This window comes from Periophthalmus magnuspinnatus, chromosome 1 (assembly GCF_009829125.3).
Source record: "Periophthalmus magnuspinnatus isolate fPerMag1 chromosome 1, fPerMag1.2.pri, whole genome shotgun sequence".
Lineage (NCBI taxonomy): Eukaryota > Metazoa > Chordata > Actinopteri > Gobiiformes > Gobiidae > Periophthalmus > Periophthalmus magnuspinnatus.
In genome coordinates this window covers 22,314,894-22,339,741 of record NC_047126.1, presented here as the reverse complement: position 1 = coordinate 22,339,741, position 24,848 = coordinate 22,314,894, and the positions used below count along the sequence as shown (strand labels likewise).

Here is a 24,848-nt window from a genome sequence, read left to right as displayed (position 1 = left end):
CGGTGCATTTAGCCCTAAATGCACAAACACTGCGCACAGGGGAAGCAAGGGTGTGCGCGCGTATCCACAGGGCTCTGTTCATTTGAAGCGCGATGTCACATAAATAAGTTCAGCGATCAGCTGATGGGCTCTCACGTGGCTCCTGTTTGGGGTGAATGATGCGCGGTGTATGTGAACAAGGCCGACCCAAAAGTAAACAGAACTAAATCTAGTGCGCACAGGGGTCGATCCACAGAGCCACTAACATGTGTGATAACATGGACACTCTCTGAGCTGAATCGACTCTGCCCAAACCCCAGCACCTGCAGCCAATCATTAATCAGTGCTAGTGCAGCCTCTACTGCTGCTGTATATGCTCTATACACTGAGAATCTCTATATACAATTTAAAGCACTGGTAACCCAGGTTCAGTTGTGATTGTAATAGGCCCTATCTTTTTAAAACTGTAAGACTGCAGGCTACATACAGTTCCTTTAAAAATATTTTATCAACATGTAATTGTTTTAGAACAGGGGTTCCCAAACCTTAATGACACATATCCAAGCAACCAACCTGGCACCTTCAGTGCAAAATAAAATTTACACCGGTAACTAACAATTTTGAGATTTTGAGAAATTGTATAGGTTTAAAAAGGACATGTTTGAGCTTTCTACCATGTTTTAACATTGCTCCCTCATCAAACACACACACCTGAAGAGGTTTTAGATGTCATCCATGCATGTTTGATTGTTTTAGTGATCTCTCTCGGGCCCTATTCTTACAGTTAACTGTAAGATTCTGTGCAATTCTCAGCTCACAAGCTCCCACACAACAATTCTCCATAAATATACAAAAGCATGATGCAAAACTGGACACAACAACCTGACAAACCTGATGCGAAGTGCAGTACTTTCACTTGTGGAATGCAGGCTGATTGTGTATAATAGTGCTCTGAAGGGGAAGCACAGGGAGCAAAGGGAGGGGAGACTCAGAATGTCAAAAACAAAAGTCGAACTTATAAAACATATATTAATATTTTGTTTTAGCAAATATAGAATTTTCAAAACAATAAATTATCTAAATATGTTGTGTTAGCAGTTAATTCCCCACACAAGTAAAACATCCCCTCTTTAATATTATTTATTTAATTGCTTTATTGTGTTATTTGCCCTAATTAAAAATAATGTTTTTAATGTAAATCTATACTTAGTTAAGCAACCAGTAAAACTAAAATAAACAGGTAAGGGCTAAATTAAAAAAAAATATTATCTTAATTTAAATTTATTTTATTTTATTTACATTAACATCTGAAGACAGTCAGGTGGAGCTTTCTCACAGCGTTGCAAAATATGGAGCAGCCCATTTTGGCAGCAGCAGTACTGGTAGTTTTCACATATGCAGCGTCAATGTTTGGGTTGTTCAACACTCCCCCCTGGAATCCTGGAATATTCATATCTACATGTATAGCCTAGTCATTCCTGTTTGATATGCTTTGGAAATACCTTTGTTCTTTTTTTAAGTACAAATATTGCAACACATTCCATAAATTCCAGATAAGGCGTTCCAGATGAGAAACATCTGGCCTGCAGCTTATGAAATACACACTGTTTTCATTGTTTTTGTGGTAATATAAGAAAAAATACTATTTTGTTTTTTGGATCTTTACACTGAGATGTTACTGTGTGGTTATTCTACTGCATATAAGGTACTATCTAATTTCTGAATGGAACTTTCATTGTATTTGAAATATGTAATCATCCATATTGCCCCCACCCCCCTTATTGCATATAGTTTTGTGATTACGGTAGTTGCTATGGAAGAAATATGTAATTGACTAATAATTTAATTTATAAAATTTAATTGAAAACATTGGTTTCTATTCTTGATACAAGTTTGAATTCTTGTGATGACTGGATACAGTACATTAAAACAACAAGGTGAGATTCAGATTATATGAAGACAATAAGACTCAAAAATGATAATTAGTATTTACCATTGGTGGGCCGTCAGGGCCAGCAAGGCCTTCTCTGCTGGCCTAAACATGCTCAGAAAAGTTAATTTTATTTTCATAAATATGTAAACAAAAATATTCTCCAATATATCCAATTATATTTCAGCTAGCTTGTGTTGTTAGGCAAATTTCATTTACCTGGGGCCTTCAGAATAAACAGAGCTGGCCCCGTCCACTGTAAGTCGACACAGACACAGTCAGTTTCAGTAGCTAGAAAGTCTTACTCTGAACAGGACATGTACGTGATTGGATACACACTAATACAGCCTGAAAGGCGTCAGTTTGCAAAATGTCAAACTAAACCCGGAGATCCAACAGCTATTGCTGTATTTTTAACTCATAATGGCCAAAGGAGGAGAAGAGATTGATCTGGTTGCAGATATACTTTTTTTTTTTACCATTTTCTAGACGGGCCTTTCACAAAAAGCTGGATATTATGAGAAGAGGCCGGCCCTGTGCTAGCTAACCTGTCCCAGCAAGGAAAATGGTTTGTCCGTCATTTCCAGACGAGCAACTATGAACGGAACAGTACCAGTGGCTCACAGCTGCTGAGAAACACTGCAAATTGTAATGTTGTTGTACAGCTGGGCACTTAAAGCTACAGTGCATTTAAAAATGTTTGGAGACACTGGAGTGGACCTGCAGCTCAGCGGCACGCAGGGAGACGGAGCTCCACAATGAAAAAAGTGAGTTTATAATGTTAATAATAATGTGACACTTTGAAGTCACCTCAGTTAAAACTGCACTAAAGTTTGTCCAATCTCAGCTGCGCCACATTTTCAGTTATTTGCTGTTGTACAGCCTATTGTCAAAAAATGCAAATGATCTGTTTACTTTATTTTCAAAGAATAGTTTGTCCTGTTATTGTCTGACTAGTGTCTTATATGAAATACAAGTCTTATATTGCGCAGTTTTTTGGAGACTTGTTTAATCTCACATAGCGCAATATTTTGGCATTTTTAATTTTTGACAGTATCTGTGAACTTAGTTTTCTACTCTTAACTGTGAATGCAATACATGCTTATTGGTTTTGAATGCTGCTGAAATTAAGTGTTGCTTGACTAGCCTATATTAAGGTGATGTTGTAATGTGTAAGTGGGACGTCACTGAAGGCCCAAGGGTGAAATGCACGGCCCGCCACTGGTATTGACCAAACAATATGTTACTCTTTTAGTGTTTAGTCTGAAAGACCATTTACCATAAAATGTACATAACTGCATATTAGAGGAGGGATACCAGAATATGCAGCATAAAGCAGCATCAGTAGCAAACAGCATAGGATATTTTGAAAAGGATTTACTAACCACAGTTACAGGACATTTGAATGGATTATGATCAGAGGTGGGTAATACCTGTTACAGTTCTTTTAGTAACTTTCATCAAATTGTACTTCTCTTGAGTATTTTTCAGACACCATACTTTTACTTCTACTTGAGTAAAAACTGAGTCTACAGCTGACCAAATAATTTAATATTGTGAACATAAAGCTTTTAACATTTATGTTTCTTGCACCACTCTAGTAGACTAAGTTGGATTTTGGTCTATGCTTTGAAAATACCAGACAATAGCATGCATTATCCTTTCAATTACATTAACTTCTAATTATAAATCAGACACAATTACTCTCACTTGAGTATTTTCTTCAAATATGTTTCACTCTGTTCTTGGACCATTACCTTATGTAAGAGTACTGTTACTTCCACATAACATTACCCGAATACAATCCATGGCTACTCTACCAGCCTTTGATTATGATATAAAGCTATAATAATAACTTGATGTGTTAAAGCTGATATGAGTCAGTTGTAGAGTGGTTGAACATATTGTGGAGGAAAGATGCCCACTCGGCCTCGGCAGCGCCCCCTCCAAGTCAGGTGACTGGAGCAGTCAAGCAGCTGTATGACGTCCCCTCTCTGGAAGTGCAGACAGGCGCTGTGAGCAGGGCTGTAGTCACATAGGGCATGGGCCACTCGGGCATTCTGCGCACACAACACACAAACAGATGAGCGCTGGGATTCAGAGGATAACACCATTCTACAGACCTGCAGCACTGACATGGGGCCTGCAGAGACGTTTTTGTTTAAATCTCTAGAGGTTGACCGACATGGATTTTTCTAGGGCTCATATTGATAGGGCTGGACTGACTATTTTTGCTTGAATTGATTAATCTTAATTTGATTTTATCCTATTATCAATATAGAACGTAAACAAAAAAACATTTAATAACTGCTATTTAACATGAAAATTGCTACATCTTTTCCTCTCAAAGTCTGAACTCTGCTCCAAACCATGTACGTTTACTGACAGAGGATTGAAGCCAAGTTGATCATTGACAATTAAAGAAGACCTACTGTGCTTGTGTCTGCTATATTCATATATATTCACTTTTTAAAATCGCAATATTAATCTAAAACAACTTAATAAAAGAAAAAAGTGTGCTTACTTCCGTGTTAGAAAACTGCGGTGCCCAAAAGGAGCTATAAACATAATCACAAAAAAGAGCCGTGTAGCTGTTGGCACCTTCTATGGATAGCTGCAGATCATGTTAGTGAATAGTGGACTTTTTTTCTTTGTACCAAAATGGCTAAGCCACTCTGATGAATCCTACATGTATCATCAATTAAGAACATAAAATTGAAGAATTAAGTAAGTATAGAGCAGTGTGGTGGCAGTGTAAATGGGGATTGATCGCAGGATGGCATCTTGTATAAGTGATTAAAGGTTGCTCAAACATGTGTGAATCACTGCAAATATAACTTCGAAAGGAGAAAGTGAAACATGCCTGAAGAGATTTTAGATGTCATCCATGCATGCTCGAGTATTTTAGTTATCTCTCCCGGGCATTTCTGAACCCTCCTTATGGTTAGCTGTAAGATTCTGTGCAATGCTCAGGACACAAGCGTACATCACGTCAAGTGAAATGTATAAAATGTATGTTGTTTTTGGCAAATTTTGCATTTTCAAAACAATAAAAAGGTAGCATGGTGATCTAAATAGGTTATGTGTTTTAAGATAATACTCCATAGAAGCAAAACACCCCTATTTACAATTTACAATTACAGTTGCTCTTACTTGAGTAGTAGTTTCCCCCAAAACTTTTTACTCTTGAATAATTTATTGGTCTACTACTAGAGTAATATTATTTGGATGTAACGGTACTTTTACTTGAGTAGTCCATATTGAACCCTCCCTGCTCCTACCTCCATAAGTGGCTTAAGCGGCTGTGGCGATGACCCCCTCTCCATGTGGGACAGTCGGGATGGGGGCCGGGAGGAGCACAGGGACTCCTGGGAACCACTTCTGTATGGGTTGGGAGGGTTGGAGGGGCAGTGCGTGTGGGAGTTTTGTCCACAAGGGGGCACTATGTGAGCAGGTGGGTCTTTGAGCAGGACGGGCTTCTCCATAGAAATACTGTGTGTTCTGTAGAAGTCCAGCAGGCGGTTCAGAGAGCAGAAGGACTCCTCCCAAATGCAGTACTGACCTCCTCCTTCAAGAACACGGAAGTGCTCCACGCGTTCGCCATAGCTGAAAAAGCATTTATTTATATATATATATATATATAGTATCTAGTGTTGATACTATTTTTAGTATCGATTAGACTAGTGGTGATATTCTGAGGTTAATCCCAATTTCTCTGTTGAAATCACATTCTGTGTCACTTCACTTTTGCCTCCATTCCGGCCTTAATATGAATGGTTAGAGAGGTGGATGTGAAATACATTGTTGATAGGGTACGCTTTAACTTAATTTGTAAACAATTCAATTACAGGTGTTTTACAGCTCAAATATACCTTGAAAAACATTAATTCTTACTAAGTGTAGGCTTGCTTCTCCATAGATCTGACCAATAACTTGTTTCCATTGTGATGATCATGTTTATTTCCATCCTGTATAATGTTCAAAGCAAAGCAATTACATCTCCATGGAGACAAGCTGGTAGTGAACCCTCCACCAGAAAAGTTACACAGTGCACCTTTAATAATGCATTTTAAAGTTGACGGTTGCAGAATTGGAAAAAACAGTACAAATAGTTTGTTAGCCCCCAGTCCGTTTAGACACTTTCCCTGTTCAAACTATGACATGTGCTCGTGTGACTCACTGGTGTCTTATGGTCTAAATCTCCTAAGTCAACATGTACAGCTCTGAGCAAACAGCACTGAGTAAAGACAAGAGCAAGACATTTGATAACACGTCTCCCACAGCATGTTTTACAGTCCTACATGACTACTGTTACAGGAAATGTGGTTTGACAAGACAATTAGTCACACCTAAATGTAATTATTATAATGTTTTAAAACAACAGGTGATCCTGTAAAATGCTATGTCACTACAAAGTTTTCTTTTATCGTTGAAACCAGAAGTTTACATAAAAAGACACATACACTTTTTTCCCTCACTGTCTGACATGAAATCAGACTAAACTTTTCCTGTGTTATTTCAATTAGGATTACCAAAATTATTTCTATTTGCTAAGTGCCAGAATAATGAGAGGAGTATTTTTTCTTTCTTCAAAGTCTGAAGTTTACATATATTTCATTAGTATTCAGTACTATTGCCTTTAAACTGTATGACTTGTTTTGGATATCCTTCCAAAAGCTTCTCACAGTTCTTGTCAGGAATTTTGGCCCATTCCTCCTCACAGAACTGGTGTAACTGAGCCAAGTTTGTAGGCCGCCATACTCGCACATGCCTTTTCAGGTCTGCCCATAAATTGTCAATAGGACTGAGATCAGGGGTTTGTGATGGCCACTGCAAAACATTGACTTTGTTATCCTTAAACCACTTTGTAACCAGTTTGGCAGTATGCTTTGGGTCATTGTCCATTTAGAGGACCCATTTGGTCCCAAGCTTTAACACTGGCTGATGTCTTGAAATGTTGCTTCAGCATTTTCACATGATGTTCTTTCCTCTTTATGCTATTTTGTGAAGTGCAACAGTCCCTCCTGCAGCAAAACAACCACCCAAAATGATGCTGCCATCCCCGTATTTCACAGTTGGGATCGTGTTCTCAGGCTTGCATGCTTCCCCCTTTTTTCTCCAAATGCGATGCTCATTATGGCCAAACAGTTCAATTTATGTTTCGTCAGACCACAGAACATGTCTCCAAAAAGAAGGTCTTTGTCCTTGTGTGCACTGGCAAACTGTAATCTGACTTTTTCATATTTCTGTTGGAGTAATGGCTTCTTCCTGCAGAGTGGTCTTTCAGTCCATGTCGGTACAGTCCTTGTTTCACTGTGGATAATGACACTCTCTTACCAGATTCAAAAACATCTTCACAAGGTCTTTTGTTTTTGTTCTTTGGTTGATATTTTGGACCAAAGCACGTTCATTTCTGAGCGGTATGATGGCTGGACATTCTCATAGTGTTTATACTTGTGTATAATTGTTTGAACAGATGAACATGGCACCTTCAGGCATCTGGAAATTGCACCCAAAGATGAACCAGACTGGTGCAAGTCCACAATTCTCTTTCTGATATCTTGGCTGATTTCTTTTGACTTTGTCGTGATGTTACACAAAGACACTGTGTGTTTTAGGTGTGCCTTATCCACAGGTACATCCACAGGTGTGTCTCTAGTGAACTCAAACATTGTCAATAAACCTATTAGAAGCTTTCAAGGACATGACATCATCATCTGGGCTTTTCCCAAATAGTTGCATGTATAGTAATCTTACTCTATGTAAACTTCTGACTCTAAAGAAAGTAAAGAATGGCAAAAAAACTAAACAAAAACAAAAAAAACTAATGGCTAAAAACTCCTTCTCACAATTCTGGCATTTATCCAATAGAAATAGTTTTGGTAATCCTAATTGACCTAAAACAGGAAAAGGTTTGTCTGATTTCATGTCAGACAGTGAGGGAAAAAAGTGTATGTCTTTGAGCATTTTAGTAAATCCCTCCTTACGGTTAGCTGTGTAATGCTCAGCTCTCAAGCCTATGTCACCCACAGCACAATTCTCTATAAATATATATATATAAAAAAAAAAAAACATGATACAAAACTACACAACAACTTGACAAACCTGATACGATGTGCAGTAGTTTAGCGGGTGTACAGCAGTAGTGCTTGTGGGGTGCATGCTGATTGTGTTGTGATATTGGTCTGAAGGGGGAGTGACTTAACGCGGGGAGCAAAGGAAGAGGAGACTCAGAGTGTCAAAAATAAAAGTAAAAATTATAAAACATGTTAATGAATTGTTTTTTAGCAAATGTAGGATTGTCAAAACAATAAAAGGTAACATGGTGATCTAAATACCCCCTCTTTAAAACTCTGGAATGGAGGCAAAATGGAAGCAGACATATTACATTTTCAGCGTATTTCAATGCGAATGGAAAGACTTTAGGATATTACAAAAAACAAACTCTTCTGAATTTCCAGTGTAAAACATTTAAGTTTTCTAGCCTCAAAACTGCACATCCACTTCATTTTTGTCTGCAGAATTTAGAATGTTTTTGGGTTTATATTTAGAGACACTTTATTGATTAGCTATAGCAAATAGGATGTTTTTTCATGGTTGGTTAGTTTTCTTGTTAGATAGCTCATGCAAAACATTTCATTTCACATTTTCAATAAAGGCAAATAAAACAATTCAGTTTTGTTATGGATCCAGAAATTGTTATTATGAGAAAAGTGGCACAGTCAGCACACATGAGCCCTTGGACTAGGGATGTGTTACAATATGAAAAGGTCAAAAGTGTTGTAGTCAGTAAACACTCACCCTTTGACTAAGGGTTTGTATGTTCAGATCTCGTCGTAAGAGGATACTGACCTGTGCAACTCCCATCACAGTAATATGGCTGGTTGCTACAGGCAGGACATCTGGCGTACGTTTGAATGTTCCTATTGCAGGATAGAGTCTATACCTTTTTCATCTGGATCAGAGCCCCTAGTTAAGGGCTCTGATCCAAATAATTGTTTATATATTTAAGCTAAATTTGCTCAAATTCTGCAGGGAGTGGGGGAGGGGGGTTTCTTTTTTGTTTGTCATGTTTAAAATTTGCTAATCACGTTTGCTCAGTTACTCTTGTTTACAAATGTTTACAACGCTTTCTCTGGCCACTTTCTTCAACCACAGTTTTAACATCAAAACAGCTACTGCTAATTGTTGTCTGGCCTAAGAGAGTTTTGAAAAAATGCTTATAACTACATCTCTGTGAATAAATTAGGATTTTCAGAATGCATAAGGTATGCGAGGAATAACTGGACTACTGCGAACTATTTAAAATGAACTACTGGTTTTCACGTTTTTAAATATCAACGACAATACCTTTAATATGTATTGATTTGGCAAACATGCTACCACTTTCTTACATAATAGCAATAACAAAGCCCATTCATACTTAGGAGGCATATGTGGTACCTCTATGCCGGTTGTGTGGCTTATATAATGCACGTTTTTAATTAATAAGTGTGTTGCGTAATGTCCAATGGTTATTGAACGCATCACATTTAGCCTCTGTGATTGCTAACGTCCCATTAGAATAGTGCGACCCAAATTACACTCGTAACACACTCGCTAGGAGTTCAATATAATGGCCTCTTACGAAACACTTTAAAATAGTCCAGTTCTCCTCATTCTGCCATGACATTGACATACTTAAAAGAGATTATGTAACAGGTGACAAGACATTTTGGGATGCAATTTATATAGTATTCTCTTATTAGACAAACAGGCAAAACATTACATTTTGCAAAAACAGAAATATGGATGCTTTGAATTGGTTAAAATGATTCACAGATGTCATAGACATGAGTGATATTGAGCATCTTCGGAGTGATAAATTTATGCCATCAGGACATTGGTACAAGATGTCATTAGCAAAAAGGTGTACTTTGTACACTTCATCATTTGTGATCATTTGTGCTAAATCCTGTCGATCTGTAAAATAAACATTCATGAAATGTATGTGAATTTGCAACATACTTCTTTTGAATGTAGTGGGCATTTTAACCTCTTTAATGACTCTTAAGCTGTGACGGAATGATGATGAATGTGTTCATGTGATGGGGAAACAAAGGGACATTTCCACTATGGTGGACAATATAGTTAAAGTGTGAGTTCTGTTTTTAAACTTAATAAGAGGCAATTAAAAGCAGACATACCTGACCGACAGTGAGAATTCACCAGGGGCCGACTCACTCTCTCGCACCAGGAACACTCCCGTATCCTGCCACCGAAGGCGCTGTTCTGCTTCCATTCGTGTGATGCTGCCTGCAAACCAGCTGGACAGCACACACACAGTACATGAGGTGAGTACTATGTGTGCGCTATTAATTACTCATCATAACAGAACTAAAGGTTAAAGAGCTGAAAACAGGCGTGGAGCATTACCAATTACAAGTGTTCATGCTATTGTAATTGTAATTAGCTACATTTAAAATCATACGAGTTACAGAGTACAGCCCAACTCCTGTCTCTGTTTCATTCTATCTCTACAAGCACAGGATTTGGAGGTGCATGTCAGGACTGAATGACGACAAATACAGGAGGTCTATACCAGTGGTGGTGAAAACAGGGATTCATCGGAGCAATGATGTCTTGAACACAGGACTATCAGGATTACTCAAACATGCATGAATCACACTAAATACAATACATGGAAACAGTAAATGAGAAGTGAAAACAACTATAGCACAGTTAAAAGCTCTCAAAAGACAATTCTGCATAATAGAGGCGCCTTAAGTATTTGGCAACACAAGAGTACATTTTCAGCTGTGTAACTGCCCATTTATTCAAGTACAAATGTCCAAAACTCCAGTATTTTTTCCAACACTGGACCATGGTAGTAACAAAACATGGCTACAGTGATTTGAATTGACAGTCTCTGTGTCTGCTTTGGCGTGAACTCTGGACAGTAATCAAATCTATTGCTTCAATTATGTAATGAAGCCCAACAAAAAGCAGAGGAGACTGACCTGGGACCAAACATTGGTCCCTTGATAATATAATTTAATTTTTTAATCTGTAAAGGTAGGTTAGAAGTTATAATAAAGTTAAAATTAATAGTACCCATTTTTTCTCAAATAATGAAGTAAAAATTGTCTTGCCTCGGCACCATTATGAGACTGCAATGTACTGTCCGCATCTTTTCAAAAACATTTTACTCTCCGTGAATCAGGAAATAATGCTGGTGAACTGTTAGCATGCTAGCTGTAAAAACTCAGCTTTAGCTCCTGAAAGATGTGAAACGCACGTCTAAACTCATCCTGGTGAATAATTAAGATGCTAGGAATGCATTAGGAAAACGAGGAACCCCTAAAAACAGTTTAATATGAACTAGTTCTGTTTTTTATGTTTTAAGATATAAAATATCCATTTATGTTTATTCATTTCTGTTTACTTTAAAAGACTCCAGCAAAATTTGGAAGTCCCTCATTTAACAAAGTTTTGTTTGACAAATGAAAATAGTAACATATTTCTGGACTGTTGTTGATAAAAGGTTCTGTATCTGATTTTTACTCTTGTGTCTTAAAATGTGAAAAGTATAAGATAAGAGTTATTCCTCGCTTACCTTATGCATTCTGAGCATCACAATCCTTCACTGCAAATAGTTTATAAGCTCTTTTCACAACTCTAAGACGCAGAGACAACTAGCATGCTAATAGCACACTTCATGTTTCATTGAAAATAAGTAGACAGATGTTGGTCTCATTTTCACTATTAAGTGCTGCTTTTGCAATGTATCTGTACTGGAGCAACAGATTTTTCTTAATTACATGACAAAAAAATCAGGTAAAGTAACAAAGCTTTTAAAAGTAGCAAAGGATCATGGTCTATATAGTTAAACAGTGATGATTTTCTTACGGGTGTGGTAGTAGGGAGATGTAGTTTTCAGGCACGTATCCTCTCTTTCCTTGGACCTCTGCTGTGAACCATGACTCATCCTCCATATCGGTCACCTACAACAGAAGCACTTTAGATTACACACGGGCAGCGTTTAGTCCTGTCATTATTATATAATGTATCAACTGACACGACAAACTAAAGAGCATTGAAATTCTTTATTACACTAAATAATTGCCAAGTTCAGCATTTCTTTAAAAATACAATAAATATTTTTTCAGGTGAAGCATTTTTGAATACCACCCTTGTATCCAACTACACCACAAAACCTGCAGAATAATGCAAAAATCAACAAAAATAAAACAAATATCTTTAAAATAGGGCTGCACGTTATGAGGAAAAAGATGCAATCCAGGTATTCAGTAACTATGTTTTGCATTGTGATAACAATATTAGACCAATCCAAGACTAACCTAAGTCTAATGTAGGACTTAATAAGAAATAAACATGATTAAAATCTCCCTTTTGTCCTTTTTACTTTCCAAAAACTGTACACTCCTGTATAATGGAGAACTTGTACTGTATTTATTTATTTTCTGTTGATAATGATTATTGCGTTGGCCAATATTGCAGTATTTTTACCATATACTGTGCAAGAGGGTTGTCAAAAGTATCATAAATCAGGTACAAATTAATACTAAAAATTAATACTAAAACCAGTGTCAAAACTCATTTGAGCAGGTACTAAAAAAAAAGTCACATCCACAGGACAGAAATAAACTGTTCCTGAATGTTTAGAATGATCTTGAGGTGTATCAGAAAAAGTATAAGACACATAGACTAGTATACGCCCATGGACCACTAAGGAACCTCCCTGGACGACTGAGGGATTAAACATGGGGAATATAAAAAAGAAAGTACTATGATTTAATGTTGAAATTCACATTCCATTATCTAAATAATTTTTTAATTAAGTTTGAAATGTTAGTATTGTGACAACACTAGCCCTACTTTAAAACCATAACATAATTTTCTCTCGCATTTACATTAATATGTACTTACCTTGACTACCTCCCCCTTGTTGAAACTGACCTCGTCCGGTTGTGCTGCGGAGTATGTGAACAGCGCTACTGCCTCCATGTTGTCCCACAGTAGTTTTGATCAGACTGCCAGCCTAAGAGATGAGATAATAATCATGTGTGTGTGTGTGTGTGTGTGACAGAGAGGAGGGGCTTGGTCATTGACATTTTTGCTTGTTAGTTAATGAGAAGTGTGTGGAGTGCGCGGCGTGTGTCTCTCCCCCGGCGATTCCATGTGACCGAGAAGGAGGGATGAACACGTGGGCAGCCATCTTTAGATAACGGGCCAAAACACAGGGGAGTTTAAATGAAGAGTCACCTGGGAAATCAGAAACAGGATGGCGGGAATAGAACCAGGAATAGAAAAGAAGTGGAATGGGCACAGGTTAGATCATGGCCTGTTGATGGGAAATATTAAAGGCGCACTGTGGAACTTTTCTGATGGCTCCATGGAAATGTTATTGTGTAGCCTCGAATGTTCAACAGTACCACTTTAAATTGATCTATTTTGAGTTGAAAAATGAAATGAACTCAAGATTGAACAGTTTTATGCAAACATTCCAGGGAATAACAATAATGAGACAGGCGGGTGGCGGATCTTCCAGCCAAAATGTTACATAATGCTCCTTTAAATAAATCTGATTAATATAAAGTAATAAAATGTGTATGTAGAATATAAAAAGGTCAGCATTGCCATTAAAGCTCCACTATGTAACTTTTGGGTGGGAGAGGTCTTGCTTGTCTCCATAAAGAAGTTATTGCTTTGCCTGTTCCAAATTACATCATTAAACTCAATCCATAATGCATTCATTCAGTTACAAATGTTATTGCTTAAAACATTCTTACTGTTAGGGAGATTACCTCTCCGACCTGTACCTCGGCCTGGAGAAGCGTCAACTGCTTTTCTTCATAGAGGCAGACAAGTTTAATGCCATACTGTGTAACTATCCACTCAAAGCATCAAAACATCTTCATGGAAACCCAAATGGCAGACCCTCTACCACAAAATGTACTTGCCTGTTAGTGCCTTTAAAGATACAAAACACACTGTTACAACAATTTATTGACTGTGGGAAATGTAGGTGAAGTGTTCTGCCCATAGGCACAATGGCAGTATCCACATGGGCAAGGTTTGAACTGGTAACCCTCTAGTTGGTGGGTGAACATTAGTCAAAGCTGAAAAGTTGGTTCTGGATTAAAAAAACACATTAGCATAATAATAGTTGTGTTGTTTTAATATCAAATCCTTATAAAAAGAGACAAGGTGGGAGGATGGCTCCAAATAGAAATAAATAGTGTACAGAATGTATTTCATAATTCTCTGCCGCCATGAATAAAAAACATGACCTTAGTGTTATTAATAATTCAAAAAATTAATAGGCAAATTGACAACATAGAGGAGGCAGGATTCATCACACTGACACATGTCTCATCTGTTTTTCTTTTCAAGCTTAAATAATTAAACTATGACTAAAGCCATGCTCTGATTGGTCGAAAGACGTATGTGGTAATTACGTTATGTAAAGAGGATGTTTTCTGAAGCTGTTTACTCAGAAATTCATGGCTACTAATGAGAGTGCTGTTATGCAACGCTATTGTTCATTTGATTTTCACAGGACATCTGATCTGCTAACAATAGACACGAGTGGGAATTTATTTTGTTATAATGATGGAATTTCAGAAAAGCTGCTCCAAACTACATGTTATTGATGGACGAGGCTTGGCTGTAGACCTCTGATCATTAGCTGCAGTCACATGTACATCAAAATCTTGCAATTTTACAAACCCGGTGACATCACAAAAGACTGCCCTTGTTACAGCTAGATGTTTCTGATTACAAACACCTGACTGCAGGAATTTGGAGTGTGGATACCTGTTAGACCAATCACACTGTTCCTCATATGTGCAAACTCCACGCTTCCTCACTCTTTCTTTAGTTCTTCAGATACTGCAGCTCTATTGAGCAGAGTTTAGCTGTTTAATCCTACTTTAAGATTACTTCAATGCAAACCACAAAATCTAATGTGAGTATTTAGACCAGGGGTGTCAAACACATTTTCACCGAGGGCCACATCAGCAAAATGGCGGCCCTCAAAAGGCCAGATGTAAAATAAATGTAACAACTTTTTTTTAGCTTTTTAATGAACTGTTTCCGTATTTATTACTTATTCAAGTTACAAATATTGCATATTAATTTGCATAAAGGTAAAAATATGGCTGTGTAACGGTGTATCTCTTGATAAAATGACATGTTAAGATCATAATACCTTTTAATTTACCCACATAAAATGATGTGGAGGGCCACATTTGGCCCGTGGGCCTTGAGTTTGACACATGTGATTTAGAGGGATCATCAGAAGAAATCAGATGATTTTGCTGTATAAATGACATTTTAATAATCCTTTACCGTCAGAAATCTGATAATATTGTTGGTATATAATATTCTAATAAAATATGTAACAATAATCAGATTTTAAGTAGACATGTTACTGTAGCAATTGATGGTTTGAAACTATTGACTCTTGAGCTGATCTAAATGGCATTATCTGCACAGCCTTAATTCAAGGTTTGTAAAATATCACAATACTAGTTAGAAGAGTCACAATTCCATTTTTTCCCAAAATTGTACAGTAAGAGTGTCCATACCAAAACATGCACACCTTACACAAAATCATCCATAAATTCACATTTACTTAAAACAACATTATCCAAATCAGATCTTATACAGTAAAAAATAGCAATACAGTAAAAATTGTCATGGTTTTTTACTATTCACGATGGTCCATGTCAAATGCTGTTGCCTTAGTAACAGTCCACTATGATCTCCTGTCCCTCTGCTGTACCCGCGTGAGAGTGAACATCCCGGGCTGTCAGAATGTCCTGCAGTAAAGACAATGGAGAATTCTGGACATGATCACTACTTTGGCTCAGAACACATAACCTCTGCTCCAAATTTAAACATCTCAACACCTCCTGTACATTCACCAAATCTGAACCATTCAAATTCCCCATAAGCGCTCTGATCTCCTGCCCCCAACCCCAAGATGGAAGACTGCATTTAACTGTGCACTCTGATTTCTTCAATGTTTCTTGGAGACTTATGAGTAGCTGGCAAGCTTTAAGTCCCACTGGTCTATCACAGTCATAAAATCCACTAAAAAGAGTAGAAATGACCCCTTGTTCAATTAATTTACTTAATGAATCTTCTACATTTGTTTCAGAATTTTGTGAGGAAAAGTTATAAGTTGGTTGAGAAATCGCGGCGTAAGGGTGCCATGGTTGTGTGAGGTGACCTGCTAGTGTGGAGTCCATTAGCAGTGTGGCTAGCTCCAATGTGTGAACTTTAACCTCCCAGTCCAGGTCGGAGCTGCCGTGAGAGAGGATGGAGGGAATGGAGGACATCAGGAGAGAGGGAGAGGAGGAGGAAGAGGAGAACCAGGAGATGAAGTACTGGACCACAGCTCTCCTGGAGAAGCCTTCGGTGTCTTCACAGAGAATGCTCAGTAGTTTGGTCACTATGTCTGTCTGCAAACACAAATGTGGACTTCAGCAGTAATTTATACTGAAACTTAAAAGGTGCACTATGGACCGATGTGCACTATGTGCACTTTTCTAATGGAGGATCCAGCACCTGCTTATCTTCAAGGACAGGATATTGTTTTGACTGGAATGTTCAAAACTATGGCATTAAACTGAACTATCTCCATGGGAACAAGCAATCAAAGCAACGCTAAATTAAAAGTCAGATCTGTGGAGTGGTGACAGTAAGAATGTATATTTTATTTTTTAGGAATTAAAACTGTAATTGAATAAATGCAAGATAAGATATGCAAATTCAATGTGAAACATTCCAAGCAAAGCAATAACATCTCCATGGAGACAGGAGAGGAGAATTTTACTCCCACCGGGAGTCACACTCCCGGTGGGAGTAAAATTCATTCATAGGTGCCATCCTTGTTAATAAGGTTAAGAGTCAGGAGAACAATGTACAAATCCTAACTTTTAATCCCAAACTATTTCTGAGAGAGGTTTCTGGAAAAAAATACACCACTGTAATATTATTTCCACTTTTACCGACATTATTTTAAGCCCTAGTCAAAATAGAGTCAAAGGACTAAAATGAGGCTAATGACTACAACATTTTTCAGGCCACAAAAACAACCATGTAAACCACCCAGGACCCCAACTGGAAAAATTCTTGTAATTTTGAGCTGCAAATTATCCATATCTACAGTAATTATGTATTTAGTACTATTGATACTTTGTAGTTGATGCCATGAACAATCTCTGGGGGTGTGTTGCTAACTGTGAAGCTTTACTCTATGTGAAGGTTTGTTACTCAAATTAGACTTTAATCTGAGCTTTGTTTAACACAATAGTTTTTTTTTGTTTTTAACGTAAGAACTGATTTAGCTGGCACTACAAAAGGTGAGCTGATTAGTCCTGTTAATCAAGTCTCTCTCAAATAACATTACAGTCATAAGCTAGGTAGCATTAGCCAACAGTTTCAATTAGTCATTCTCACCTTTTTTCTTGAAAATCAAATACCTAAATGGGGCCATGAGCATGTGTATTGCTCACTGATTCCTTGTATTTTTTTTGTTTTCAGAGAGTTTATTGCAGAGTTCAGACCCCTTTCCATGTAAACCTAATGCCCCGTGATGCCGCAGTTTAAACTTATCAGGTTGTGTTTGCTAATGTTTGCATTGTGTCACACCCCCCCCCCCCCTCCCAGGTGATGTCACTGCAAAGTATCAATAGTTATATCGAGCTCTCCACGTCATCTGAAATGACGACATCCTCAAATTCAAGAACACAGTCTACTGTTCTAGTGAACACTTGAGCCCTATCTGTGATCACCTACCTGCTCTGTTGACTCCACTGCCCCTTGACTCCACCCCCTCTGCAGTGCCTGGGCCAGAGCAGACACAGCACTGGCTCTCACGTAGTTCTCCTGGTCTTGCAGCGCCTCCCTGAGCAGTGGGAGGGTACTACACTCATCCAGCAGCAGGAGGCTCTGGGAGGGAATCGAAGAGGAGGGAGCGAGGGCAGCCTGTTGTCCCAAAAACTCCACCGTAGAGTCCCTGACCTCCCAGCGCAGGTCACACACACGCTTCTGCACCACCCGCAGGAGATCTCACAGAGGAATGTCAGTGTTAATATCCATGTTTGTCACAGAAACATTAAAGAAGGGGGATAAAAGTTTTCATTACTCTTCCCAACCTGTATAAGTCTACAGTGAAAGAAGCTTTATGTTGACTGTATTAAATGATTTGAACATCAGATTGTCTTGTCCCACTCTTTGAGAAATGATACAGCTTTTTTTTATAATTTTTGCGTCTATCCCCCTGAAAATACCAGATTTTGTGTATTATTTAATGTTTTGTCCTTCCAATTTTATTCACTTTAAATTATAAATCAGATGTTACATTCAGACAGTTACTTGAGTGCAGTTTTGACTACACTGCTGCATACATAATCAATCATTCCATTTTTTATTTTATGGCATTTTGGTTGATTTGTTTGATTTTTTAATGTCACCCATTTGTGTTTGAATAATAAAAGACCATTTATCTCTAGTATGAAGAGACTCTCATGACATGACAAAAATCCCAGAGGGTTCATGAGACAAAGAAGTGGCTCTTGTAAACATGTCTGAATCAAGAACACATTAGACGTCAGTACAGTGTTGTCACCATACTAAGGAATAGCCTCAGTACTCAATACTGATTCCGATGTCATGGCGATAATAAAGAACACTCTTTATTTAGACAATAGAATGTGTTTTTCACCATTAATTCATAGTATAGTACGAGTACACATTCTTTTATACTACCATGTGGTCTTATATCTTTATAATCCCCCAGTCATACAGGTGAGTTCCATAGTGGTCCATGGAAGTATACTAGTCTGTGTCTTATACTTGTTCTGACACAGCTCAGGCTATTCAGGAACGGTTCATTTCTGTCCAGTGAATGTGATAGATAGTATAGATACAAATTTTAATATCCATTAGTATCTGATACTTGTAAGGTTTTAAGCAGTTGCTCTTTAAGAAAATAAACTGATTAAATATTTTCAGAATTGTGGCTAAGCAAAGTAGAATGTTACTTTAAAGACATTTCATTGATGACCACAGATTGTCTGTTAATACAAATACTGTGCTTGTGTCTGATATATAGCTTTAATAATTGGTCTTCTTTAACTGTGAAATGACTTTTACTTGAATGTAGAAATAAGTGTTGTGAATATGTATGTACCTTGTCTGAGCTGGTATGACATCCAGGACAGATCTGTACAAACACTGGTCCACTTGAGTACGGCCTGGTAACACTTGTGCAGCACCTGGCGGACAACACACAGATACGTTTATTTGGATAGTGAAAAATGATTTATCTTCAGGACATGGCTCAAACTTACAATAGGCTCACAATGTGGATGATCTAAATACAGGAGGACAACTGTGAACACCTCAATCACTTTGTCACGGGCACCTAAAAAGAAATAAAACAATAAGAATACTTTTATATATTTTATGGTGATAACTTTGGCTGTGGTTGTTTGATTGCCGTAAAAATTCACAGACATGTGTTTTTAGACATATGTGAATTTCATCCTGATCGGATAAATTTTGGCGACATGTGAAATTTTGTATACACTGGGCGTGTTTCAAAAATGTGTGTATCTTCCATTATACTCCATTGATCCTCGCTCTCAAAATCAAGGCGAAAATAATTTTAACTTTTTCATTTTCTGCAGTAAACCAAAAGGATTTTTTCAACAAGGCGCAAGGGTTAAAAAGGATGAAGCATTATCACATCCAAAAGTGTTGTTGTTTTTACCTGAACATTGGCTAACAGCAATCAGAGCATCCAGGGCACATTTCTGAAATTTCCCATTTTCAAATATGTATTTGATGACCTCAACACAGCCAGGCCAATCCGTAGCATCTAGGGACATGTGCAATAAGGACACTAAAGTAGAGACTATCCCAGCAGGCGGACAGGGCAGGAGGTTGGCAGGCTACAGAAGACAACAATAGCAAATAATAATCATTTTTAAAAATCTGAGATACAAAGTTATCTGTTGTTGATAATCAGGGAAGCAACAAAATGCAGATATATACATATGTGCCATCAGCATCATTGTATACCACAATGTGTCACTTTTCTCAGCAAGCAAAAATAAAAGAGCTTTAATCTCCACAAACCTGACTATTATTTGGCCGGCTTGTTCCCTTAGAAAAGTTTTTATTTTGGCTATAATCTTCTACAATAAGACATAAAACTTATCTCCATGGAGAATGTTCAATTATTATTAAGTTGCATTTAATTATTTTTTTGATAAAAGTACCGGTAATACCATTACAAAGTTAATGTTAGCTTCACTCACAAAAAAGCAAAAAATACATAAGAATAAATATATGTATTGATAATAAAATAGAATAAACTGTTAAATGCATACTTTCATCATTCTAACAAAACAATGGAATGTAGGACCATGAGTTTACTATTACATATTGTCAACATTTATAATATAATCTGATGCCACAAAATGATTGCATCCCTTTTATGACTTGTTACTTTACTTACTAGTAATGTGATCTGATGAAGGTTTGCTACACACATGCAGATCAATGAGGTGCAAGAGGATTTATTTATTTGAAGCTCCTCTTTGATTTCACCTACGGCAGAGGGACAATATTTAGATGAATTAGATGTAAATTACATATAGAGAATAAATACTACTATAGTATTCTGCCTATTCAATGGAATTGCAATTTAAATGCCTTTTGTGTAATGATTTTGTTATGTGTGTGTCACGCACCTACTGCATCCGAGCAAAGCACAGAATGCCCAGTTAAGATATCAAGGGGTAGTAGTAGTATTTTCACTGCTTTTGAAGTGTGGACTGGATCACTAAAAGGAAAATTATTAATGAATGCATATAATAAAAATAAATAAAATATAAAAATAACATATTAAAATGGAATACAAATACAATTATGTTTCAGCACAAATAAATAGCATACTTCCGTATTACAGGTTTTAAAAAAGCTATATTTGCAGAAAACAGTGTGTAAACATGTTTAATAAGTTTCAGTTAGTTTTTGAAGCTCTGAGTCTCCCCTTCCCTTGCTCTTCACGCCAAGTCACTCCCTCTTCAGAGTGTTATCACATCACAATCAGCATGCATTTCGCTAATGAAACTATTGCACATCGCATCAGGTTTGTGAATTTTTAATGTATCTTTTTGTATCATGCTTTTGTATATTTATGAAAAATGGCCATGTGGGAGAATGGGTGATGTAGGCTTGTGATCTGAGCATTGAACAAAATCTTATAACTAAAGCAGGGTTTGAATTGCCCTGGGGGAGATAGCTAGATTACTCAAACATGAATGGATGACTTATAAAACTTGTTTTGATGAGGAAACCCCCCCTTTTTTTTTAAATTAAATCATTAGTTTCACTCCCATCATCGTCTCATAATAAAACCAAAGTGTCTAGTATTGTCCTTTACTTCTTAGCTTAGTAACTTTACTCAATTTCTTCACAAAGTCTGCGTTATACCAAATCTATAGTACAAAATTCTTATTCTTACCATAAGCCTTTGTGTAGAAGAGCAGCTGCAGCCCGGATGCGCTCTGTGGGGTCTCTCACCTCCAACATGGCACACAGAAGACCACTGGCACTTTGGTCATCAGGGGAGGAGGAACTAAACAAAACATACAGAGCAGTTTAATGATAAGACAAGTCAAGTAAAAATCAAAGGAAAAGTTACACATGCACTGACTTTTGATTATTTTAGCATGTGTACTTCCTGTCTCACATTCTAGGTGTTGTAAATCATTCAGGCACATTTTCAGTGCATGCTAGACTTTTGAATGGTTCCTGCACCATCTGCCGGTAACAGTGGAAAGAGTGAATATCTTAGCATTGGTATTTCACGTTGCTCAACTTAAAACATTCTTTCATTGGCTGTTTACATGCACACAAAAAATCTGATCATTCTCTGATTTTTGGACTTATCAGATTATTGAAATGTTGTGTAAATGTCATAAACAGTCTGATACGAGTAATCAATTTTATATGGCACCTGTATCTTATTAACATACCAATTTGCAGCTAGAATGACCTCCATCAGTGGCACCGTGAGTTGGCTGTTCTCTGTTGTAACCAGATCTTTCAGGGGACCCCTGACTGCCTCTGACACCTTATCCCACAGCGGAGCACCGGCTTGGGACAAGATCTGAGTGATAAGCCGTAGGAGTCGTGCACTTTGCTGGAGCTGTTTCTGTTCTTTAGGAAGCAGTGATTGCTTGAGATAGTCACATGTACTCATTACAACTGCATTATAAGATGTACTAATTAACAGGGGTGATGGTGTACTGTCATTTTGTTTCAGATGAGTCTCTTTATATGAGTGGTCTTTGCTGTCTCTTAATGGAGATTCAGGCTGATAGAATAGCAGAATGTGTGCTAGAAGCTGATTGGCAGAAGAGGCCACAAATAAACTTGAGTCCGTTTGAAGGAGAAAAAGATGCCCCATCAGTTCTAAAAAAAAAAAAAAATAAAGGGGGAAAGAAATAAGAGAGTATAGCAGTTGGCAAAGGTTGGCAATAAATAGTTGCACTTTTGAATTAAAAATGCATTATATTTATATATTTTGGCTTTATGGATACACAAAATTGCTTTACAAAGGATTTGTTCCCTGGTTGTATACTACTGACAATTTGCACTATTGTGCGAGATGATGGGTCAGAGCTTAGAGCTCTTGTCCACCAGCAATTCCCACTCAGAAACATGTTCTGTCATTGTGTCCATAGGCAAGACAATTCACCCACCTTGCCTAGTATGAATGTGGTGTGCATGTGTATTGTTGGTGGTCAGATCGATGGCCAAGATTGGCAGCTGTCAGCAGTCTGTCTCAGGGCACCTGTGGCTACATTTACCCACTTGAAGTTGTACTGATTTGAAGTTAGAGTGATGTGTGCATTTTTGAGAAATATTTAATCACTTATTTATTAAATATAATGCTGATCAATCCCCGTTTTCACCAGTACCAGTATAAGCAAATCCATAAGATTTGGCAGTGCCACGTAGTCATTTTGGTACAAATGAAAAAAAATCTCCTAATTCCTAGCGTGATCTGCAGCCATCAATCGGAGTTGCCGACTCTTTGTTATGATGATGTTTACTGTGAAGTCTGCTCGCATAAGTCAGTGGACTTATTTCTTTTATTAAGTCATTTTAGATTAATATTGCAATTTAAAATATAACATAATGATGGTGATGTAGATTATTACTATATAGCAGGCTCAAGTACAAGATGTGTTCTTTAACATTCACCCGCTTTATACATTCCTAGTTCTGATGAGCAGAAGAAAACTCATAAATGTTTCTGATTCTATATTGAAAAAAAAACATGAAGTCTCTTAACTTAACCATTAACTTATAGATCTGTTGCAACAACTCTGACATAAAATTTGTCCCACAGTCTTTAAGGATCTTGCCAAGCCGTGAAAACAACAGAATGAGACAAGATTGCTACCTGCCTAGCCAAACTGCTCTAAAAAGGATCACCTGACTGTATGAAAAAGCTCAGAGCCCCTGGGTGCTGCATCATGTTCCTCAGGCCGTGAATCCAGGCGCTTCTGACAGACGGGTCCTCCCAAAGTCCTGCCCCCTGCCACCGCTGTACCTTGAACACCTCATCTACAGTCAACCGCTCCTATGGAAAACATACTTTAAAGAGCATTTTCAAGCAATGATAACATTATATGGACAGAGAAGAGACCAGTACCTGTAGTATTTGAAATCCCTCCACAGTGGAAGCCATAACACCAGTGAGTTTGATCATAAAACAGATGACAGCAGGGTCTGATGCTGTGTTGTGAGTGACTGTTGATATGAACTCCAGCAGACAGGGGAAGTTCTCATGAAGAGATGTGCCTGAAAAAAAAGTTGCTCTGATATCTAAAGCTAAGCACAACTGAGTATGGAGTGAATGAATAAGGCACAAAATTGTAAAACGACTTTGAGCATCTGGAAAAGTACTATATAAGATTAATGTATTTTTGTTTTTGTTATTATTGTACTTTAGCGTGTAGTATATCCATTTACTCTAAGCATATTTTAAGTCTTCAGTATTTTTTTCTGTTTTATATATCTTAAAGACTTTGATAGTATGTTATTGCAGTTCTTAGGTCTTCACAGGTGCCATAGCAACACCATATGAATTTCTGACCATTACCAGTCTCTTATTCACTACATCATAGGCAAGAAGATGGGTGCAAAACAACACTATGTATATGCACTTGCTCACTAGTTTAATAATTAGATGATGAATATTAAGGTTAAGTAACTTTTCTGGTGGGTTTGATGATATTGCTTTGCACTGAAAGTTCCACAGTATGGCATTAAACGTCTATATCTGTGGAGGGAAGACAAGCAGGTGTTACAAGTAACACGTCAGACTCAAAAGTTGCACTAACCATTTTGGGAAAGTTGAGTGAACCAGTCCAGCAGTTTCTCCAAGCTGGTGTCATCGGGCAGACAGCTCCCTGAGGCCGCCAGCAGCTCACACACCCGGGGTAGCAGGGACACGCATTCCCGGTGACTGTCCAAGGCGCAGTGGTCAGGGCGGTGGGACTGTGGTAAAGAGGCGCTTGTGTGCATTGTATGTCTTATGAAATGGTCATACACGGTTCTATTTAGAGAGTTCAAACAGGTCCATGTAAAACTAAAGTGATGTTTTGGGTGCTATCTATAAGCAACTGTTAGAAAACTACATTATAAACATCAATTATTTTTGGATTTTTGTACACTTGCTAAACAGATGCCGCGGGAAAGCTGTCGTTTCATTAAACCGGCGCGTGGCTTCCTTCTTTTCTTCTTCGCGCGTTGCCATTCTGTGCCTTCTTTAGATCTATAAACACTCAGATAACTTCCACCCCATTGGTGAAACTGTATCCAGACCATTTATACACGA

At 37.7% G+C, this 24,848-nt stretch overlaps 2 protein-coding genes across 2 annotated transcripts; both read right to left on the bottom strand.

The window, feature by feature from the left end:
- Nucleotides 1–3,776: 3,776 nt before the first annotated feature.
- Nucleotides 3,777–12,930, bottom strand: LOC117393366 (GRB2-related adapter protein-like). The gene is made up of 5 exons (XM_033991521.2): nucleotides 12,839–12,930; nucleotides 11,798–11,892; nucleotides 10,096–10,215; nucleotides 5,191–5,515; nucleotides 3,777–3,969 (listed from the first exon to the last, which is right to left on the bottom strand). Exons 1-5 carry the CDS (start codon nucleotides 12,914–12,916, stop codon nucleotides 3,790–3,792), a joined length of 798 nt encoding a protein of 265 aa, XP_033847412.1. The 5' UTR covers nucleotides 12,917–12,930; the 3' UTR covers nucleotides 3,777–3,789.
- Nucleotides 12,931–15,072: 2,142 nt separating this feature from the next.
- On the bottom strand, nucleotides 15,073–24,813 carry brat1 (BRCA1-associated ATM activator 1). The gene is made up of 12 exons (XM_033965053.2): nucleotides 24,352–24,813; nucleotides 23,661–23,809; nucleotides 23,441–23,588; nucleotides 21,973–22,411; nucleotides 21,459–21,572; nucleotides 20,683–20,774; nucleotides 20,448–20,539; nucleotides 19,698–19,878; nucleotides 19,276–19,349; nucleotides 19,116–19,200; nucleotides 17,720–17,991; nucleotides 15,073–16,380 (listed from the first exon to the last, which is right to left on the bottom strand). The coding sequence occupies exons 1-12, from the start codon at nucleotides 24,533–24,535 to the stop codon at nucleotides 15,658–15,660; spliced, it is 2,553 nt and encodes an 850-aa protein (XP_033820944.1). The 5' UTR covers nucleotides 24,536–24,813; the 3' UTR covers nucleotides 15,073–15,657.
- Between the last annotated feature and the right edge of the window lie 35 nt (nucleotides 24,814–24,848).